The sequence below is a fragment of the Canis lupus genome, chromosome 16 (genome assembly GCF_003254725.2).
Source record: "Canis lupus dingo isolate Sandy chromosome 16, ASM325472v2, whole genome shotgun sequence".
In the NCBI taxonomy this organism is placed as follows: Eukaryota; Metazoa; Chordata; class Mammalia; order Carnivora; family Canidae; genus Canis; species Canis lupus.
In genome coordinates this window covers 36564025-36581723 of record NC_064258.1, presented here as the reverse complement: position 1 = coordinate 36581723, position 17699 = coordinate 36564025, and the positions used below count along the sequence as shown (strand labels likewise).

Genomic DNA, 17699 nt, shown 5'->3' with positions numbered 1-17699 from the left:
GTGTGAGATTAAGCAAATAATCAAGTGAATGAAAAACAAGTTAGCTCCCCCCCCCAAAAAAAAAATGCATCTCAACACATTACCACCACAGAAGGGCCACATCCGTCTCTCCACTCACCTGGGAAAGCGTGTGGATTGGGCGACCCTCTCTTAAGGCACTTAGAACAGAGAATGTGCACGGTGTAGTGCAGTCCGGGCCATTCCTGAAGCAGGACATTCAGCTCCTCTACCAAGGGGGTTATGGCTTGCCATGCCGTCCATATATTTGGTAACGATGCGTGACTGGCAATGGACAGAGTGTCTGGCTGCAGGACCCCCCTGGCAGGTCTGTAACTGACCACCACAGGAACCTTCCCTCTGTATGCAAAGATCTGAAGTTTACCATCCGATCTGTGCACCACGTGGCTGTTGATCTGGACGCTGTAGCGGGCAAACAAGCCGGGTGGAAAGGTAAAGGGAAAACTATATTCAATCTGCAGCTGCTCAGCCACAAAAGACTGCCCGGCCAGGTTGGTCCCATTAATCCAGGCCTCTGCATGGGGCACCTCGTTCTGCACATAGCACGGGAACTTGTACCACACCGTGGACCCATTCAAAGGCTTGCCCTTGGGTTTATTGAGGCAGTAACAGAGTCCCATCTTCTCCAGCAGCTCCAGCAGCAGCTGCAAGTCCTGCTGGGCCTGGATGTGAGGCTTCAGCAGCAGCCGAATGACATGGGCTGGCAAGAGCCCATGGAGCAGAAAGCCCTCCACGTAATGATGGAGCTGGGTGGCCCGGAGTAGTTCCTGGCCGGGGGCGGGCCCCGCCAGGAGCGGGGAGCCTTCACCCTCGCCCTCGCCCTCACCGCTGGTCCCGAGGAGCAGCTTGTGCAGCAGCAAGGAAGGATCCCTCTGGAAAAAGACATTGAGGATGTCAATGAGGCGGGTGAGGTTGTGGAAGACGTGCTCCTTGAGGGCTGGGCTGTCCTCAAAGTAGAGCAGCTTGCCGCTCTCGTGCAGGTAAGAGAGGGCACTCTGCAGCCGGTCCTCGGTCAGACCCGCCTGCAGGCCCAGGCGGGCCGAGTCCCACCAGCTCAGCCACAGTCGCTGTGCCTGAGGCGGCTGGAAGTGCAGCTCCTCCAGCACCTGCCAGGATCGAGGCAGTACTCTGTGTAAGTTGGGGAAGATCTCCCTGTGCTCGGCTACCGAGAGCAGTTTGTCCCGAAGGCGCTGTAACTGGCGAGGGTCCCTGCAGCTAACGGGCAACACCGGGGAGAGGATCTGCAGCCGGTGGTTGAGCAGGTACTGAAAATGGGCCTTGCGCCGCCGCAGGTTCTTGTCTGAAACCCCATAGTAGGCTGCGTGGGGGCTGGCGGAGCGCAGCTCAAAGTCCCGGGCCAGGGCCTCGTCCACCACCCGGGCCAAGCGGCTCAGCCCCTCTGCGTCGTGCTTCTCCTGCAGGGCGATCTGGCGGTGAATGTCCAGGCATTTCTCCTCCAGCTCCCGCTCCGCACACAAGTCTGCGTGCGTGCCCACGATGCACACCACGGCATGAGGCACCCGGGCCCCCACCCGATGCAGGAAGGAGCCCACGGTGCTGGGAAAGCGGTGCGGCTCATAGGTGGCCAAGTTCACCACCAGCACATACAGGGCTCCCGGGGAGAGGAAGAAGGGCTGGATCACCTCGTAACTCTCATCACCCGCCAAATCATACACGATGAACCGCAGCCCCCGGGAAGCATCGGCTGTCCAGCTGGTCACCTCGATGCCTTTGCTCGCAGAAGGAGCTGAAGGTGGGGAGCTCTTCTCCTTGTCCCCTCCTCCTTGGTTCCCTTCCGCTCTCTCCTCGGTGAGGCAGTGACGGAGCAAGGTCTTTCCCGCCGCCTTGTGGCCCATCAGGAGCAGCTTGAGGCGGGGCTGCACCGCCGGCTGTGAGTGAGCCAGCTCCTTCTGGTAGGCTGCGATGTAGGGGATCCCCTTCATGCAGACCTCGTAGGGGGGCTGGATCAGTGGGTTGTCCTTGATCTTCCACAGGCCCACCCGGGACAGCTGGCCAAAGTTGTCCGGCAGCACTGCAATCTGGTTCCCCTGCAGCACCAGCTCCTCCAGGCCCGTCAGCTCCACGATGGAGTCGGGCAGGTAGCGGATGCGGTTGTTGTCCAGCCAGAGGGTGAGCAGGCGGCCCAGGCCCGAGATGAGGGACGGCACCGAGGTGAGCTGGTTGCGGCTAAGGTAGAGCTCCTCCAGGCCAGCCAGGGGCAGCAGCGCCGCAGGGAACTCCTCGAAGAGGTTGGAGGAGAGGTTGAGCATTTTGAGTCGCTGCAGGCGGCTGAACTGGGCGGGCAGAGCCCGCAGCCCGTTGTTGTCCAGCATGAGGCTCTCGAGGCTGGCCAGCTCGCAGAAGCCGCTGGGCAGGGTGCCAAGCTCGGCCCCGCTCAGCCAGAGGATCTTGAGGGCGCGCAGGGCGCTGATGTCCTCAGGTAGGCCGCGCAGCCGGTTGCTGGACACGTCCAGCTCCTCCAGGGCCGCCAGCTGCAGCAGCTGCCGGGGGAAAGCGGTGAGCTGGTTGTGGTCCACGTCGAGGGTGCGCAGGCGGAGGAGGCAGGAGAGGGAGTCGGGCAGGTGCGCCAGCCGGTTGAAGCTGACGTCCAGCTCCTCCAGGTGGGCGAGCGCGCCCAGCTGCGCGGGCAGGGCGGGCAGCTGGTTGTGGCTGAGGTTGAGCTTGCGCAGCTCCCGCAGGGCGCTCACCGCCTCGGCGCCCAGGGCGCTCAGCCGGTTGTGGCTCACGTCCAGCTCGGTGAGGCGGGGGCCCAGCTCGGCCACGGCGGCGGGCAGCCGGGCGAAGCGGTTCCTGCGCAGCACCAGGACGCGCAGGCTGCCCAGCGCCGCGCCCAGCCCGTCGGGCACCTCGTCCAGGCCGTTGTTGCCCAGGTTGAGCACCTCGACGTCGGCGAGGCTGGCGGGCAGCGCGAGCGGGGGCGCGTCGGGGGAGTCGGGCGGCTCGGCGCCGAGCGTGAGCTGCCGCAGGTTGCCCCGCAGCTTCCTGGCGCGCAGGGCGGCGTCCCGCCACAGCCTGGCCGCGCGCAGGTCCCCGCCGTCCTTCCCGGCCATGGCGCGGCCGCGGCCCACAGCGACGCGCGGCCGCCCGCAGCTACCTGCGGCGCCAGGCCCCCGCGCCCTCTCGGGCCTCCCTCCCCGCCGGCGCTCGGCGGCCCGCGGCCGGGGTCCTAGCGCAGCCGGCGGCCGGGCGCCCGCGGCTGGGGGGCGGCGGCGACGCGAGCAGCTCCGGGGGGCGCGGGGCGCGCGGCGGGGGCGGCGGCGGCGGCGGCGGGGGCGGGGGCGGCGGGCGGGCGGCGCGGCTCGCATTCTCCGTGCGCCCGGGCCATGGGCGCGCCGCGGGGCCGGCAGGGCCGCCGCCCGCCGCGCCGCCGAGGATGCCTGCCGCTGCCGCTGCCGCCGCCGCTCCCCCTAACGCTCCCGCCGCCGCTCCCGCTCCCCGCGCCGCCCCCGCTCCCGCCCCGCTACCCTCGCAGCCGCGGCCCCGCGAGCTCCCGCGGGCGGACCATGCTGCGGGCGCAGGGCCGGGGCAGCCGGCGGCGCCTCCTCGTCTCCGCTCCTGCCGGGCTCGGGCGGGAGCGCCAGGCGGCCGCGTCCCCGGCGCTGGGAGGGCGCGATCGGGAAGCGGCAGCGCCGCCCGGCGGAGCGGCCCCACGTGACCGGCGGAGGCGCCGCGTGTCCCGGCACCGCCCCGGGGGCGGGCTGCGGGCCGGGGCCGGTCCCGGGCGCCGCGCGGGCCTCCCCCGCCCCTGCCGGCGCTCGGCCTCCGGCGCTCGGGGCCTCCTCCTCCCGGCTCCCTCCTGGGGCCGAGCCCCCGCGGCCCCCGCCGGCTCCCCGCAGCCCCTCGCCCTCCGCGCGCCCCGCACCCACCGCGAGGGGAACGGCGGGCTCGGGGCCTGCGGCGCGCGGCGGGAGCTCAGCACGGAGCGTGGCCGAACAAAAGAAGACGAGAAAGCGGGCGACCATCGCTCGTGCGGCAAACGTTCACTGAGGCCCTGTTTTGTGCCAGACGGACCGAGACAGACCGACGTTCCCGGGAAGGCTTCGAGCAGGCCCCCTGGCCGGCTTCACTGTGGGGGTGGGGCGGGGGACACGCAATCCAAGGGCTTTCCATATATTTTATTTTATTTTTTTAAGATGTTATTTATTCATTCATGAGAGGCACACCGAGAGAGGCAGACGCAGGCAGAGGGGCGTGATGTGGATCCCAGGACCCCGGGATCACCCCCTGAGCCCCCCCCCCGTGCCCCTGCAAGGGCCTTTTCTGTGCAAGGGTCTCCCAGTTACCCTCACAACCACCCCGTGAAACAAATCCCGTATTCCCATTGTACAGTTCTTTTACTCTCATTTCAAGAAAATAGTGGCTGTTTCAGACAAAATTCACAGTCCAGGGCTCAATTTTAAGGTTTCTTTTTCCTCCGGGAGGACCTCCCCTTAAGATCACGTCTACACTAAATAATTTCTTCAGAATATACCGAAACCTTCAAAGCTACTGGGTGTCTGGATGTCACCTCCCTCACTGCCTCCGAATTGGTTAACAATGAAGCAAATGGTTTTCGGAGACACAAGACTAATGGTGATTGGTTAAATGCACCACTTAGCACACTGGCTCTCCCTTCACTGAGGATGCTGTCATTTCGGTAGTAATAGTTTGTCTTGGTCTGGAAATCTGCCCCCCTCCCCGGGTTGGTTATCAAGCCTTGGTCCTACACCCTTGTAACTGGAGGATGCTCCTGGGGTCAGGCAGGTCCCGCAAGCTCCCACACCACAGGTGAGATGTGGGTAATTATCAGGGAGAGCTGAGCTGTGTCCTGAAGGAACTTCTTGGAAGAGCCAATTGCTCAAGGAATCCCCCAGCCTCCCACCCCAAGAGAAGTTCTAGATTACCTATGCTGACCTTTTATTTTCACAGAGTAAACAGGCCCCAAATAAGGGACTTCTCAATCAGCCTATCAGGTAAAGGGCAGACCCAGGCGTGCCAGCTGCCCACGTGGGTTATTCCTCTGAGTGCATCACCTTCATGGTGTTAAGTCAGTCCCCAAATTCTCCGCCTTTAGCTCCTTCCAACCCAAATGTGAACCTCAGCCTCAGGAAAGAAATTGGAGAAGACATCAGCTCCCTACCCCACTTTCAATGGCTACACTGAAGTCCCAAAGATCTAAATGACCTATGGTAAATTGGTCCCCTTCGGAAGCTATCAGAAAATTATACTTCCAGGGGCCCCTGGGTGGCTCAGTCAGTTGAGCATCTGACAACCAAATCTTGATTTTGACTCAGGTTTTGATCTCAGGGCTCAGATAGAGCCAAATCTTGATTTTGGCTCAGGTTTTGATCTCAGGGCTCAGATAGAGCCCTGCATGGGGCTATGCAGCCAGCAGGGAGTCTGCTTGAGATTCTCTCCCTCTCCCTCTTCTCCTCCTGTCTCTTCCCTCCACCCTTCCCCATCTGCGAAAAGAAAGGAAGAAAGAAAGAAAGAAAGAAAGAAAGAAAGAAAGAAAGAAAGAAAGAAAGAAAAAGAAAGAAAAGAAAAGGAAAGAAAAGAAAAGAGAGAAAGAAAATTATACTTCCATTTTAAATGTCCTTGAAAACTCTGCCCTTCCTATGTCAGGAGATAATCTGAGATTTTCTTTATCTGATAACAAAAGCTGGATAGGACTAGAGAACACCCCATTTAGGACCTCTCAGCCTTCACTGGAATGCTGAAGCCTGGTGTGAATGCTCAATAGGAACGCTTTTTTTCTGAGCCCTCTGCCTGCTATGTGTTGCTGCAGTCAGTAATGCAGGAAGCCTTGTAAAAAGTCTGGTCCAAGAGCTCTTTGAAAGTCACTATGCTAAAAACTAGAAAGTCAAATCGGGAGAATGCAATGATAAAATAAAACTCCAGGAAAATAAACTGTGTCCAGCTGGCTCTTAAATCCAGGCAAGAAAACTCGTGCCCCTGGCATCCAGCCTCACACTGCATCGGGTCCTCCTCTTGCCACACCCCACCCCTAATAGAGAAGCTCCTGATGGGCCAAAGAGAATGATGGACATGCCCCCTCAACCTTCTAGAACACATTTGGTAGAAAGGACCCTAAATTCCTGGTGCAAACAGCCTCAAGGACCCATCCCTGTATGCCACAGTCTCCTCCCTGCGCTGGATGGGGTCATGGTTAGGATGAGAGGGGACATGAGTATGCCAAGCTTTTTAGCCTAATGTAGCATATTTAGATATTTAGGCATATGTTATATGGACCTCTGTTTATTCTCTTGCCCCTTGCACTGCAAAAGTTAGGGGTGTCCCTGCACATTAGGGTTTTCCTAAAAGCAAAAAGCAATCATTTCAGTTTGGAGAAGAGAGATTCTGATTATTAAAAAATTTCTTGCCTTTGACTTATTTATCTAATGCTATGGACCTAATCTATAAACTTCGCAAATCGGGAAGCGGCAATTGACCCTATTTTTCTTAATCTGAGATGGTTTTCATTTTCACTGATACCATGATTGTAATAATATTCCATGCAGATGGGTTCCTCCCAGTGCTGACTGCTTAGGTACCAGTCATTTCAAGTAATGGGAGAGCATACTTGAGGAGGCTGGGTCTTAAGCAAGGCCTTAAAGATATGGCTGGCTAGAGGAGAGGATCCTGGGCACTCAAGCAACAACAGCCTTCTACTTATTTTTTTAAAAGATTTTGTTTATTTATTCATGAGAGACAGAGAGAGAGAGAGGCAGAGACCCAGGCAGAGGGAGAAGCAGGCTCCCTGCAGGAACCTGATGCCAGACTCGATCCCCAGAACTGGGATCACACCCTGTGCCAAAGGCAGATGCTCAACGGCTGAGCCACCCCAAGAGTCTCCGACTTAAAAGTCTGTCAAGGTCTGTCCAAATGGCCCTGGTGACAGTGGTACTCTGCTCTTACTCCCTGCTAAGCCTAGCAGTGAGCTCCAAGGAAGCTCTGGTTTCTTTCACTCTGTCTTCAACATGTTCAAGTTTCTTCCATCTTGATAGATTTTTCTCTTGACCTTACTAACTAACCCCCTAGCTATTGTCTCATTGCTTTCCATATTTTCCCTGTTACATGTCTTACGTAAGCAGTCCGGAGTCAGCAGTCAGGCTCCTCTCAACTGGTTCCCTCCTTGGGCTCAGTAATCTGGCTTCCATCCTCACTGTGCCAGCAGCCCTGCTCCCTAAAGGTGAACTCACCCTTTTTCCTTCCATTGTGAAAAATGGTAAGCAACTCCCTTTGAAAACTTTCTCCCTCCTTGGCCCATAGGATATTTGGTGTCACAATAAGTTTTGAGTTTTCTTTTTTCCTTTTCTTAAAAAAAAGATTATTTATTTATTTTTAAAGATGCTATTTATTTACTTGATACACACAGAGAGAGAGAAACAGCATAGGCAGGTGGAGCAGCAGGCAGAGGGCAGAAGGAGAGGGAGAAGCAGGCTCCCCACTGAGCAGGGAGCCCTATACTGTGCTCGATTCCAGGACCCTGGGATCGTGAGCCCAGCCGAAGGCAGATGCCCAACTGACTGAGCCACCCAGGTGCCCCCAAGTTTTGGGTTTTCACAAAGAACCTTATAAAGACTATTTCCTTGTAGAAATCTAATTTGCAACTAGAATGAGTGCTATGAAATGATCCACTAAGACAACTCCATGGACAAACCTGCCAGGACTTGCTGAGATACGGATAGCTTCTTATAAAAATATTTAGCTATTATGCTCTTCCTGTTTATATGTATATTATTCTGTTTATATTAAAAATGCTTAATTTGGAAAATCATGTCAGTTTCCTTTTCCAGTGACTTTTAATTTTATCAACCACAGCATAATCAAGTCTTTATTTTAGGGTAGCCAAATGTCCCAATGTGCCCAAGACTGAGGGGTTTCCCAGGATAGGAGACATTCTGCACCTAAAACCAGGGCAATCCTAGGAAACGAGCACAATTAGTTAACCTACTTGGTCTTTCAAAAGAACCCTTTTTCTGGCTCTCTCTTTACCTTTCAGGAATTTAGAAAGCACTGCTTCCCAGAAATGCAGCATTTTACTTGCTTCAGCTGCTTTAGACTTTCAAAATTGTTCTGATTTCATTGGCTTAGTAAATGCTTACTAACTCATCAAAGAGGATAGTCATGAGCTTGAGGTTCTAACTAACTTTGGAGTATGGAAACTACCTGTCTAGTCTTGAAAGGAAATGTTTCTCTCCCTTAAAAAAGCCTTCCGTGCAAATGAGACCAAGAGAGGTGGGCTACAGCATTTGCTTAGTTCTCGTCTTGAAGTCTGGAGAGGCCAGTATATGCTGCCTTTATCATGAAAAGTGGGAAGGGTTTCCCACATTCTCCATTCTTATAATTTTAGATCCAGCTAATATTTTGCTTTAAAAAACCAATAACAGAGGGATCCCTGGGTGGCTCAGCGGTTTAGTGCCTGCCTTCAGCCCAGGGTGTGATCCTGGAGTCCCAGGATCGAGTCCCACGTTGGGCTCCCTGCATGGGGCCTACTTCTCCCTCTGCCTGTGTTTCTGCCTCTCTCTCTCTCTGTGTCTCTCATGAATAAATAAATCTTTAAAAAAAATAAAAATAAAAAACCAGTAACAGCAAAAATACTTCCCTGTACCTATATAAAGGTAAGTAAAGGAAGATCTCACCTCTGTGATTTTAATCAATGCATACCGTTCTTGGCTTGGTTTTGTTGGAGATAGAAGTGGAGGAAATAAAGGGAAAAACAGAAAGAGGTAAAGAAGATTTTAGGCTTGTCCCAAGGAAGTGGATTATAAATAAAGCCTTAAGAACTGACTAGGACAGTTTAGCCACAGAAGATCTTGAAAGTCATGTCATCTCTTTGGTACTGGGCATGACTAACCAAGATATCAAAGAATAATCACCCATAACAGTAGCTAAGGTGTGTTAAAGTTTGTGTGCTGAAGCACTGCGTTGTAAGCTTCGCATGCAGGCTTTCATTTGATCTTCACAGTAGCCTTGAATAACGGGTTCCATTTTTTCTCTTCATTTTACAGATGGAGAAAAATGAAGATAGAACTATTGAGGGGTGTAATCCAGACTCCAAAGACAGCAGAGTCCAAAGCTCATGTTTTAATCACCGTGCTATTTCTTTGAGGAGAGGAATGGGTCTTATTCACTGTCGGCAGACTGGGTGTTTTAAGCTATAGAGAAGTTGTACCAGCTGGAAAAATTGAACTTTGCTCTTACTTACTGAAGAATGTCATACTGGGCAGCCAAAAGCTCTAAACAAACAGAATCTCCAAACTACAAGGAATGGGTTTAACATCTGTTGTTAAATGTCACAGCAGGAAATGGAATTTCTCTGCCATTTGTAGATAAGTTGTGTTTGATTTGTTTGTCTATTTGGAGAGAAAGGATTTAATACAAGTGTCCATAAAACCTATACTTCAATTAGAAGGCATTTCAGATTCTATCTTTTGGAAAGAGCATTAAACAAAGAAAAAAAGGGGGAACAAGGGGGAAAAAGGTAGAAAACCAAATTATTAAGCTAAGATTAAGATGTACAAAGAATCTGGCATCTTTTGTCTTTTGTTTAGGTAAAACAAACAACAACAACAACCACAAAAAGCCTTCAATTTCCCTTACCCATCTTTGGACTCACTGTCTGTATTTGAATGCAAGCCAGTTTATATCAGCATTGGCTAAGAAGTCTGAGTGGTCACTTAACTACCAACAGAGCATAAAAAATGTGTTCAAGACACTGACTCCCCCAGAGAGCAAAGGCAAAATTATACCAATATGTCTGTTGTTTTTTCTTTCCCCTGTGCTACAGAAAACAAATTTATCTTGGAATGGGCAGCATTCAATTTAACATTGGATCTCTTTGTGTTTCCAGGTCAGGCGAGAACACATATGCTCCTACTGAGGAAAATAAACTGCAATGTATTTTTAGCATCCGTTGGAAGTGCTTTCAGCTGAAGATATTCTGCAGGATACAGACTATTTCACTGAAGGCCAAAGGATTGGCCACAACGTCACCTAGAATTCTGGAACTTGTCCTCGGGATCTGTAAGTAGCAGAGCCCCTGAACCCCTCACCCCACCCTCCATCATTCTCAGTCCCAATCCTGTTGCAATCATCTTCTTTCAGAGAAAAAAGAAAGAAAATCATTCCAGAAAAAGACAAATGAAAAACACCTGTAGAATAGTCATGACAAATGGTGCTAACTGTAGCACACCTGGCACTCTGAGATGAAGCATGTCCGGGAGGGAAGAGGGAGCATGGGGAGCAGAGAGGATGTCTCCCATTCCTTTTCTGCCTAATGCTGAAGATAAGCCATGAACAGGAAGCCACTATATGGTGCATCTTGGTGGAAAGTGCCTGTGGGTGCCCTTGTGGGATAGAGCAAGGCACCATTCCAGCAGACCTAGCAGCTCCATGGCATGGTGAGTGACAATCAGATGGTTTCAGCTTCCTGGCCTTCCCCCCAAGAGTGTTGCACGCAGCCCTGGCAGTAGACTTTTAGTTACTAGTCTGAAATGCGGTAAGTTTGTTCATGGGATTTGGCGACAGTGAGACAAATGGTTTAAGACTTGGCCTCTGCATAGTTTTGAAAAATATTTTTCATTTTTAAAAGCAAATTTAGTTAACTGGTAGCTTTTAAATAAACGACACGGGAATATTGCATCCTCCTTGTGAAACGTTGTATTTCTAAAATAAATCGTCTCCAGTGACATCTACAATGACACAGAACCCATATCATAAAGCACAGCATGCCATCAGAACTGCAAAGTCTTCCCAAAAAACTCTAGTTTAGGTTATTATAATAAAACAACGTATTTATTTAAAAAAACAGGGAAGCCAAAGTTACCATTTATGTTCTTCCTGATATTTTATTACTCCTGTAGCAAAAAGGACTTTCTGTTTCCTCTTCCGTAATACAGAACAACAAAACCTGATTCCCTACCTACCCTACCGTATCCTATGAAACAGTGAAATGTCTTGGAATAATGCCATGTAAATATAAGGAACTCTGGCATGTTGAAATACAAGCGAGTTGGTCATGGCTTCGTTATTCACCCAACAAATATTTCCATAAGGCTTTGTGCAGGGTTCCTGAATACAAGAGAACTCAAGAAGGCTTCTGTCCCTCTTGTCTTCATCAAGGTGGAAAAATAAAGTGTCATCTCCCGTAGATTAAAATAGTCTTCAAAAGTGTGGTCCTCTGATACGTTAAAAAGCTAGTGTCCTTTTTAAAATGTTCAGAACAGATTTGAGGGAACTCTAGTGGACTGCTAAGTTTCATTCCTTTGTTCCCAAACTGCCCTGGCTCTTCAGATGTTACAGAACAATTTGAGGAAGCTTTTCCCTTCCTCTGTAAGATAATACTGTTCCATGGTCTTTGTGGTTCTCGAGTACAATTATATTGACATGTAATTTACATTCTCAAAACCAAGAATATAAAGTTTATGTATTAGGAGTTTGGGTTTTGTTCTAGCACAGAAGATGAACTGTATTTTTTTTTTACATTGGCTTTTTAAAATAAGCCTTTTAAAAACAATTTAACATGATGTACAACTCAAATAAAAATATGCCTCAAGATTAACTGGAAAACCTGTAAGAGTTTTATCCTGGGAGTTTAAGTTTATAAGGGCAGAGAACTAATTTTCCCTGTAACCTTCTGAGTTCTTGGCTGAGGTCTCTGTAATAATAGATTGACAAGAGAAAGACTAACGCAAGTTTATTAACATGTATACCTCATGTAAAAATGGGAGATACCCAGGGGAAAAAATGAGTAATTCAGGGATGCCTGGGTGGCTCAGTGGTTGAGCATCTGCCTTTGGCTCAGGGGGTGATCCCAGGGTCCTGGGATGAGTCCCACATCGGGCTCCCCACAGGCAGCCTGCTTCTCCCTCTGCTTATGTCTCGCCTCTCTCTCTTTCTGTGTCTCTCATAATTAAAAAAAAATAAAATCATTAAAAAAAAGGGAGTAATTCAAAAGGGTGACTTAGAACTATAGCTTATGTAGCATCCTCAGCTAAAAACAAGGGAAGATGTGGGGGAAGGCCAGTGAGGGGCAGCAGGATTGATAGGCACATTTAAATCAGCACCATCTCTATTGATGAGAGTCTGAAGTTGTCCCCAGGGACTAAGCTTTATCCTGCCTGGTAGAAAGGGATACTTTTGTAAATTTATGTATGTGCTGCTTTCAGGTAAATGGGAGAAGATACAGCTTTTCTCATATCTGCTTCTCAGTTGCCTTCAGCTCAAAATAATCCACTTGTACTCAAGTGGCATATTCTGAGGCAGCATATTCTGTTACCCTTTGGGACTGAAAGTAAGGATGAGAGTCTTTTTTATGGGCCCAAATGGGAAACTGGAAACCATGAGCATGCTATGCCTAGACCCGGGAGGAGGACAAAGCCAGTCCACCAAGAAAGAAAAAGGCAGACATGGAATGATAGCAGATATAAAAGAGAACAAAATTTCTTGAATTTCCAGCAAAATTTTAGTTTCTTGTCTGATATTCATGAGTCTTAGCTACATTCCTTGCCCTAAAGACTTGGGATAAATCCTTTGCTTTTGCTAGAGCACCTTGAATTGGTTTGTCTTTGAAACCAATGGAATCTTAGCATAGACGTTCGTATCTGAAAGTGAGTTTGCAAGTTACAAACCATTGAAGAAAACAGTCATGTCAAAGCAGATGGGGTGAGAAGTGAATAGTCCTGGAAACAAAGGAGAATATGTTAAAGTGTGTTCAGTTCTTGCAGGCTTTCAAGGAAGTGCAAGGAGAGCAAGAGGAGATAGGCTTTGGGCCAAGACTGCTTGGAGAAAAGCAGAGTAAGAATATAATCATGAACCAGCAGGCTTCTGACTGTAGCCAGCCATCTCAGACTGCTCAAAGTCAGCCTAAACAGCATTTAGAAAGACGAAGTATGGATCAATACAACCAGATTCTGTGTTATGACTGCTTTGGAAAATGAAAGTGCTGGGTTCATCGAGAAAATGTATAATCTCAGCAATTAGAATGGAAATATCGATGAGAAAAAAGAGGTGCTGAGGACTTCTAAAACTTCAGCTTTAACTCCTCAAACCCTCCGTGTGTGTCCCCTTCATTCATCCTATCAGATCAACACAATGAGGGCTGCCCCCACTGTAAAATAGTCCAGCTCAAGTAAATCTGGAGATACGGGTACCATTTTGCAATACATTAGAGGGAAAAAGTGCCACCATAAGCTAAAGAAAATGAAAAACAGGAAATATTTTCAAAACATGTAACATAGGGTTTATATTCAAGATATATAAAGAATTTCTACAAATCACTTTGCAAATGATGACTATCATAATAAAAAGTGCAAAGAAAACAGCTTATAAGAATACAAACAAGTATATGGAAAAGTGGTTTAATTTTGATTGTAATCAAAGTAATGAAAATTAAAATAGAAGACCATATTTAGCCTATCAAATTGCCATAGATTTTTTATGTATGTATACTAAACTTTATTTTCTTCCAATTTTTTGAGGTGTAATTTACATACATCACTGTATAAGCATCATGGTTTGACTTATGTATATTATAAAATCATTACCACGGTAATCATTTATATCTGTCATCTCATACAAATACAATAAAAAGAAAAAGAAAATGAAGAAAAAATTAGCAATATAAATAGAAGAATAAGGAAAAAGAGCACTCTGAGATTGAATTACAGCTAGGAGTATTCGTACAATTTTGTTTAGGGTATTTAATAACATGCAGCAAAATCCTAAAGAAATAATCTACTCCTGAGAATTGTCCTAAAGAAATAGAGAGGCTCCCAAAGATCTTTGTATAACAATATTCAGTGAAGAAAATTGAAAACACTCTGGACTTCCAGTAATAGCAACCTGGACTTCCAATAATAAAATAAATGATTAAGTAAATGTTGGCATGCCCATATGATAGAATATATGTAGCCATTAAAAATTGTTTTCCAGGGGGTGCTTGGGTGGCTCAGTTGGTTAAGCATCTGATTCTTGATTTTGGCTCAGGTCATGACCTCAGGGTCTTGAGATCAAGACCTGTGATGGGATCGCCCTGGGCATGGAACCTACTTAAGATTCTCTCTCCCTTGCCCTCCGCTCCATCCCTCCCCCGCCACAGGCTCTCTAAATAAATAAATAAGAAATTGTTTTCTAAGAAAATGTAATAATAACTTTAAAAATACCTATCCAATTATATTTGTTGAATGTATCAAGATATAATTCATCATATAAAACATGGCCTGGGGCAGCCCTGGTGGCTCAGCAGTTTAATGCTGCCTTCAGCCCAGGGAGTGATCCTGGAGACCCGGGATCGAGTCCCATGTCAGGCTCCCTGCATGGAGCATGCTTCTCCCTCTGCCTGTGTCTCTGCCTCTCTCTCTCTCTCTCTCTCTCTGTGTGTGTGTGTGTCTTTCATGAATAAATATATAAAATCTTAAAAAAAAAGGCCTGACTTTGATGTAACCAGATACGTACATACCTATATGTATATGTACATGTGTGTGTAAAAATACACAATAGAGAAAAGCCTGAAAATATATGCATCAAATTGTCAGTAGCTGTTACCTCTGCCTACTGGAATTACAATTTTATTTTCTTCCTTTTTCTGTTTTCCAAATTTTCTATAATATGTATTATCTTTAGCATTAGATTAAGTTATATTTTAAAAGAAAGCCAAGTAAGGGCATCTGGGTGGCTCAATCAGTTAAGCCTCTGACTTTGGCTCAGGTCATGATCTCAGGGTCCTGGAATTAGCCTGGCAGACTCCCCGTTCAGTGGTGAGTAGTGGGGAGTCTGTTTGTCCCTCTCCCTCTGCACCTCCTTCCTCCCTGCCAGTTCATGTTCTCTCTCTCAAATAAATAAATAACGTCTTTAAAAAATATAAAAATAAAAGAAAGCCATACAAAAACATATATGGATTTTGTTCAAGCCATCAGAACACTTGTTGTGTTTAATGTTTTATTTCTATATTTCAATTTGTGATTTGAGAGCAAATATGTTCATGAGGAAATCCCTCCCTGACCTGGAATCTAAGCTTCCTTCTTGGCCTTAACGTACCCATTATCCAACATGTGCAATTTCTCCAAGTTAATTGCATGAGACTCTTAAAACGGGGCATTTTTAAATGCCTTTCAACAATATCAAGAGTATGGTTGCCTGGTATCACAATACAAAACATGTAGTACAGAACCCTCACGTCCAGCTACAGGAAACATTTGAAGCACATGAAGCTCTGAAAATGCTGCTTTGCTTAGCTTTAATCCTGGTAAACAGAGTTTTCTCCTCCACCCCTCCTTTTCTGACACCATATTTTTCTAGTCCCTCCTCCTTGGTCTACAAAGAAGTAGACAAATGCATAAAGATGCAAAGGCAACAGCAGATAAGGAGGCCGAGAGTCTCAAAGCATGATTTCAGCATGAGAGAAAAAGTCTGGGCTAGTGACCTATATCAGACCCTGGTTTGCCTCCAGCCAGCATTTGAAGAGAGGACAGTGCTTAACGGCTTGTCCACAGTAATGCAAATATGCCACCTGAAGACATCACGTGTGAGAATTTAAAGCACTATCAGGAGCTAGGTCAGGACGTTTAGGCCAGTGGGGCCTCTCATACCAATTGTTTAAGTTTAGGTGGACTCTTGCTTAGACATTTTATAACCAAGTGATAGCAAAAATCGCTTTGTAACTAGAGTGAACTCTCTACTCTACCTCACTCTGTAGCTGTGGGTGGACCACACAGCCACAATCACTGCCATTAACCATAAAAGGAGAGAGTTGAATTACTCAGATGCTTAAGTGGGGTGTCAGGTGGTCTATGAACATATGAAATTATGAGCAAAATCATATGCATTTTTAAGGGAGAAGATTTTTCAGATACTCAATCCATGAATCCAAAGTGATTATGGCCCCTTGAGTAGTGTAATCTTTAAATTCCATTCAACATTAATATTCTACGATTCTCCATTAATGCATATTTTGGTTAGCACTTTTATTTAATGGTATTGGAGAGCTAATGATTGGAGAATTCTATTTTATACCACATTCTGTTTATTCACACTTCAAATTGGTGAATATTATTATGTCTTCCAACTGTAATATTGGATTGTGAAGTGAATACTATTATTTCCTCTCTCATTTACCTGGAGCTTTGCTACAGGAGAAGTTTGTTTATGTACTCAGAGCTACAACATGCTAAAAGCTTATTAAAATAGTTAATCAATTATATTTCACATCAATGATGGACAATTTGCAATTATGTGAAATTGACACAATTTGCTAATTTAGCTAATCTATTTGAACTAAAATAATAAATATTAAAAGTAATATATGTTAAGAGCAATTTTATGTAGTATCATTTCTATATAATCCTGGTGTTAACCGTAATATAATATTTTTAAAGAATAGATTAAAGTGGGGATAAGTCATAAAACTATAGTTGCAAGACCTTAAGCCCATCAATATATAGTTAACTTTAATGAATTCAGATTTTTTCATTTCCTGCTTGACATCAATAATGCAAAATACCTATTCACACTGGTCTACCTGACATTACCTATTCTTCCAAGAGACCACACTGGAAGTGACTTATGATGATGCAGGCGCATGGCATCTTGTTGCCCTACAAGCCAATTTGCAGGTGTATTGGGAAATTCTCTCCGAGAACAAACATGGGCAGTGTCTTTGCCAGGGGAGCTGAATCAACATGCCAGAGCACAGTTCTCTTTCCCGACCAGCCAAACTGGGCATACAGAGCCAGCCTTGCTCTCTGCAAAGCTGTCTCATCACATGACAGATACCATATCCACTAAACAAAACAGCCTGGCTGCACAAACTGTGGAGAGCAGTTTGTTTTTATTTTCAAAATAGTTAACTTTGTATTGTCAGACTATCTTTAAAGAGACATAGTACGGGCTTCCTACATGGAGCCTGCTTCTCCCTCTGCCTGTGTCTCTGCCTCTCTCCCTCTCTCTCTCTCTCTCTCTCTCTCTCTGTGTGTGTGTGTGTGTGTCTCATGAATAAATAAATAAAATATTTTTTCAAAAAAAAAAAAATAGGGACGCCTGGGTGGCTCAGTGGTTGAGCATCTGCCTTCGGCTCAGGTCATGATCCCAGAGTCCCGGGATCCAGTCCCACATCGGGCTCCCTGCATGGAGCCTGCTTCTCCCTCTGCCTGTCTCTGCCTCTCTCCCTGTGTTTCTCATGAATAAATAAATATAATCTTTAAAAAAGAGAGAGACATAATAAAATATTTACAGATAAAATGGTATGACACCTGTCATTCGGGCATTGATGAAACAATTTTGGCCATGTGTTAATTAAATTTAAAAAGAAAGGAAAAAAAGAGCAGAGCTATAAGCATATATTGCTGTTACATGAAATAAAGATATAGATTACATTTTTTACCAAAATGCAGTATCCATTATATTATTATTATTTAAAGATTTTATTTATATATTCATGAGACACAGAAAGAGAGGCGGAGACATAAGAAGAGGGAGAAGCAGGCTCCCTGTGGGGAGATCCAGGAAGGACTCCATCCCAGGACCCCGGGATCATAACCTAGCCGAAGGCAGTTGCTCAACTGCTGAGCCACCCAGGTGTCTCCATTATATTTATATTATTTTCTGTACTGTTTCGTTTGCCTGAAATATTTAATATTTTTTAAAACTTTTCTTCCTATTTTGATTGTAAATATCTTAGT

The 17699-nt window shown here is 47.1% G+C and overlaps 1 protein-coding gene and 1 long non-coding RNA gene across 10 annotated transcripts in view; one reads left to right on the top strand and one right to left on the bottom strand.

Annotated features, from left to right (window-relative positions):
* Positions 1-3251, bottom strand: part of MFHAS1 (multifunctional ROCO family signaling regulator 1) — a 97205-nt gene extending 93954 nt beyond the window's left edge. For 3 of the 5 annotated variants that reach the window (XR_007402552.1, XR_007402550.1, XR_007402551.1), the window contains exon 1: positions 119-3251. Coding sequence is in view for 2 of the 5 variants with exons in the window: in XM_049094614.1 (XP_048950571.1) it covers positions 119-3089 (2971 nt within the window). In the remaining 3 variants the exon portion in view is untranslated. The remainder of the gene's footprint in view (positions 1-118) is intronic. The other 2 variants (XM_049094614.1, XM_025478236.3) reach the window with 2 other exon arrangements.
* LOC112678912 (uncharacterized) overlaps positions 2320-17699 on the top strand; it is a 29390-nt gene continuing 14010 nt past the window's right edge. For 4 of the 5 annotated variants that reach the window (XR_007402556.1, XR_007402555.1, XR_007402553.1 and 1 more), the window contains exons 1-3: positions 2320-2458; positions 9033-10047; positions 10129-10424. This is a non-coding gene — a long non-coding RNA (uncharacterized LOC112678912). The remainder of the gene's footprint in view (positions 2459-9032; positions 10048-10128; positions 10425-17699) is intronic. The other variant, XR_007402557.1, reaches the window with a different exon arrangement.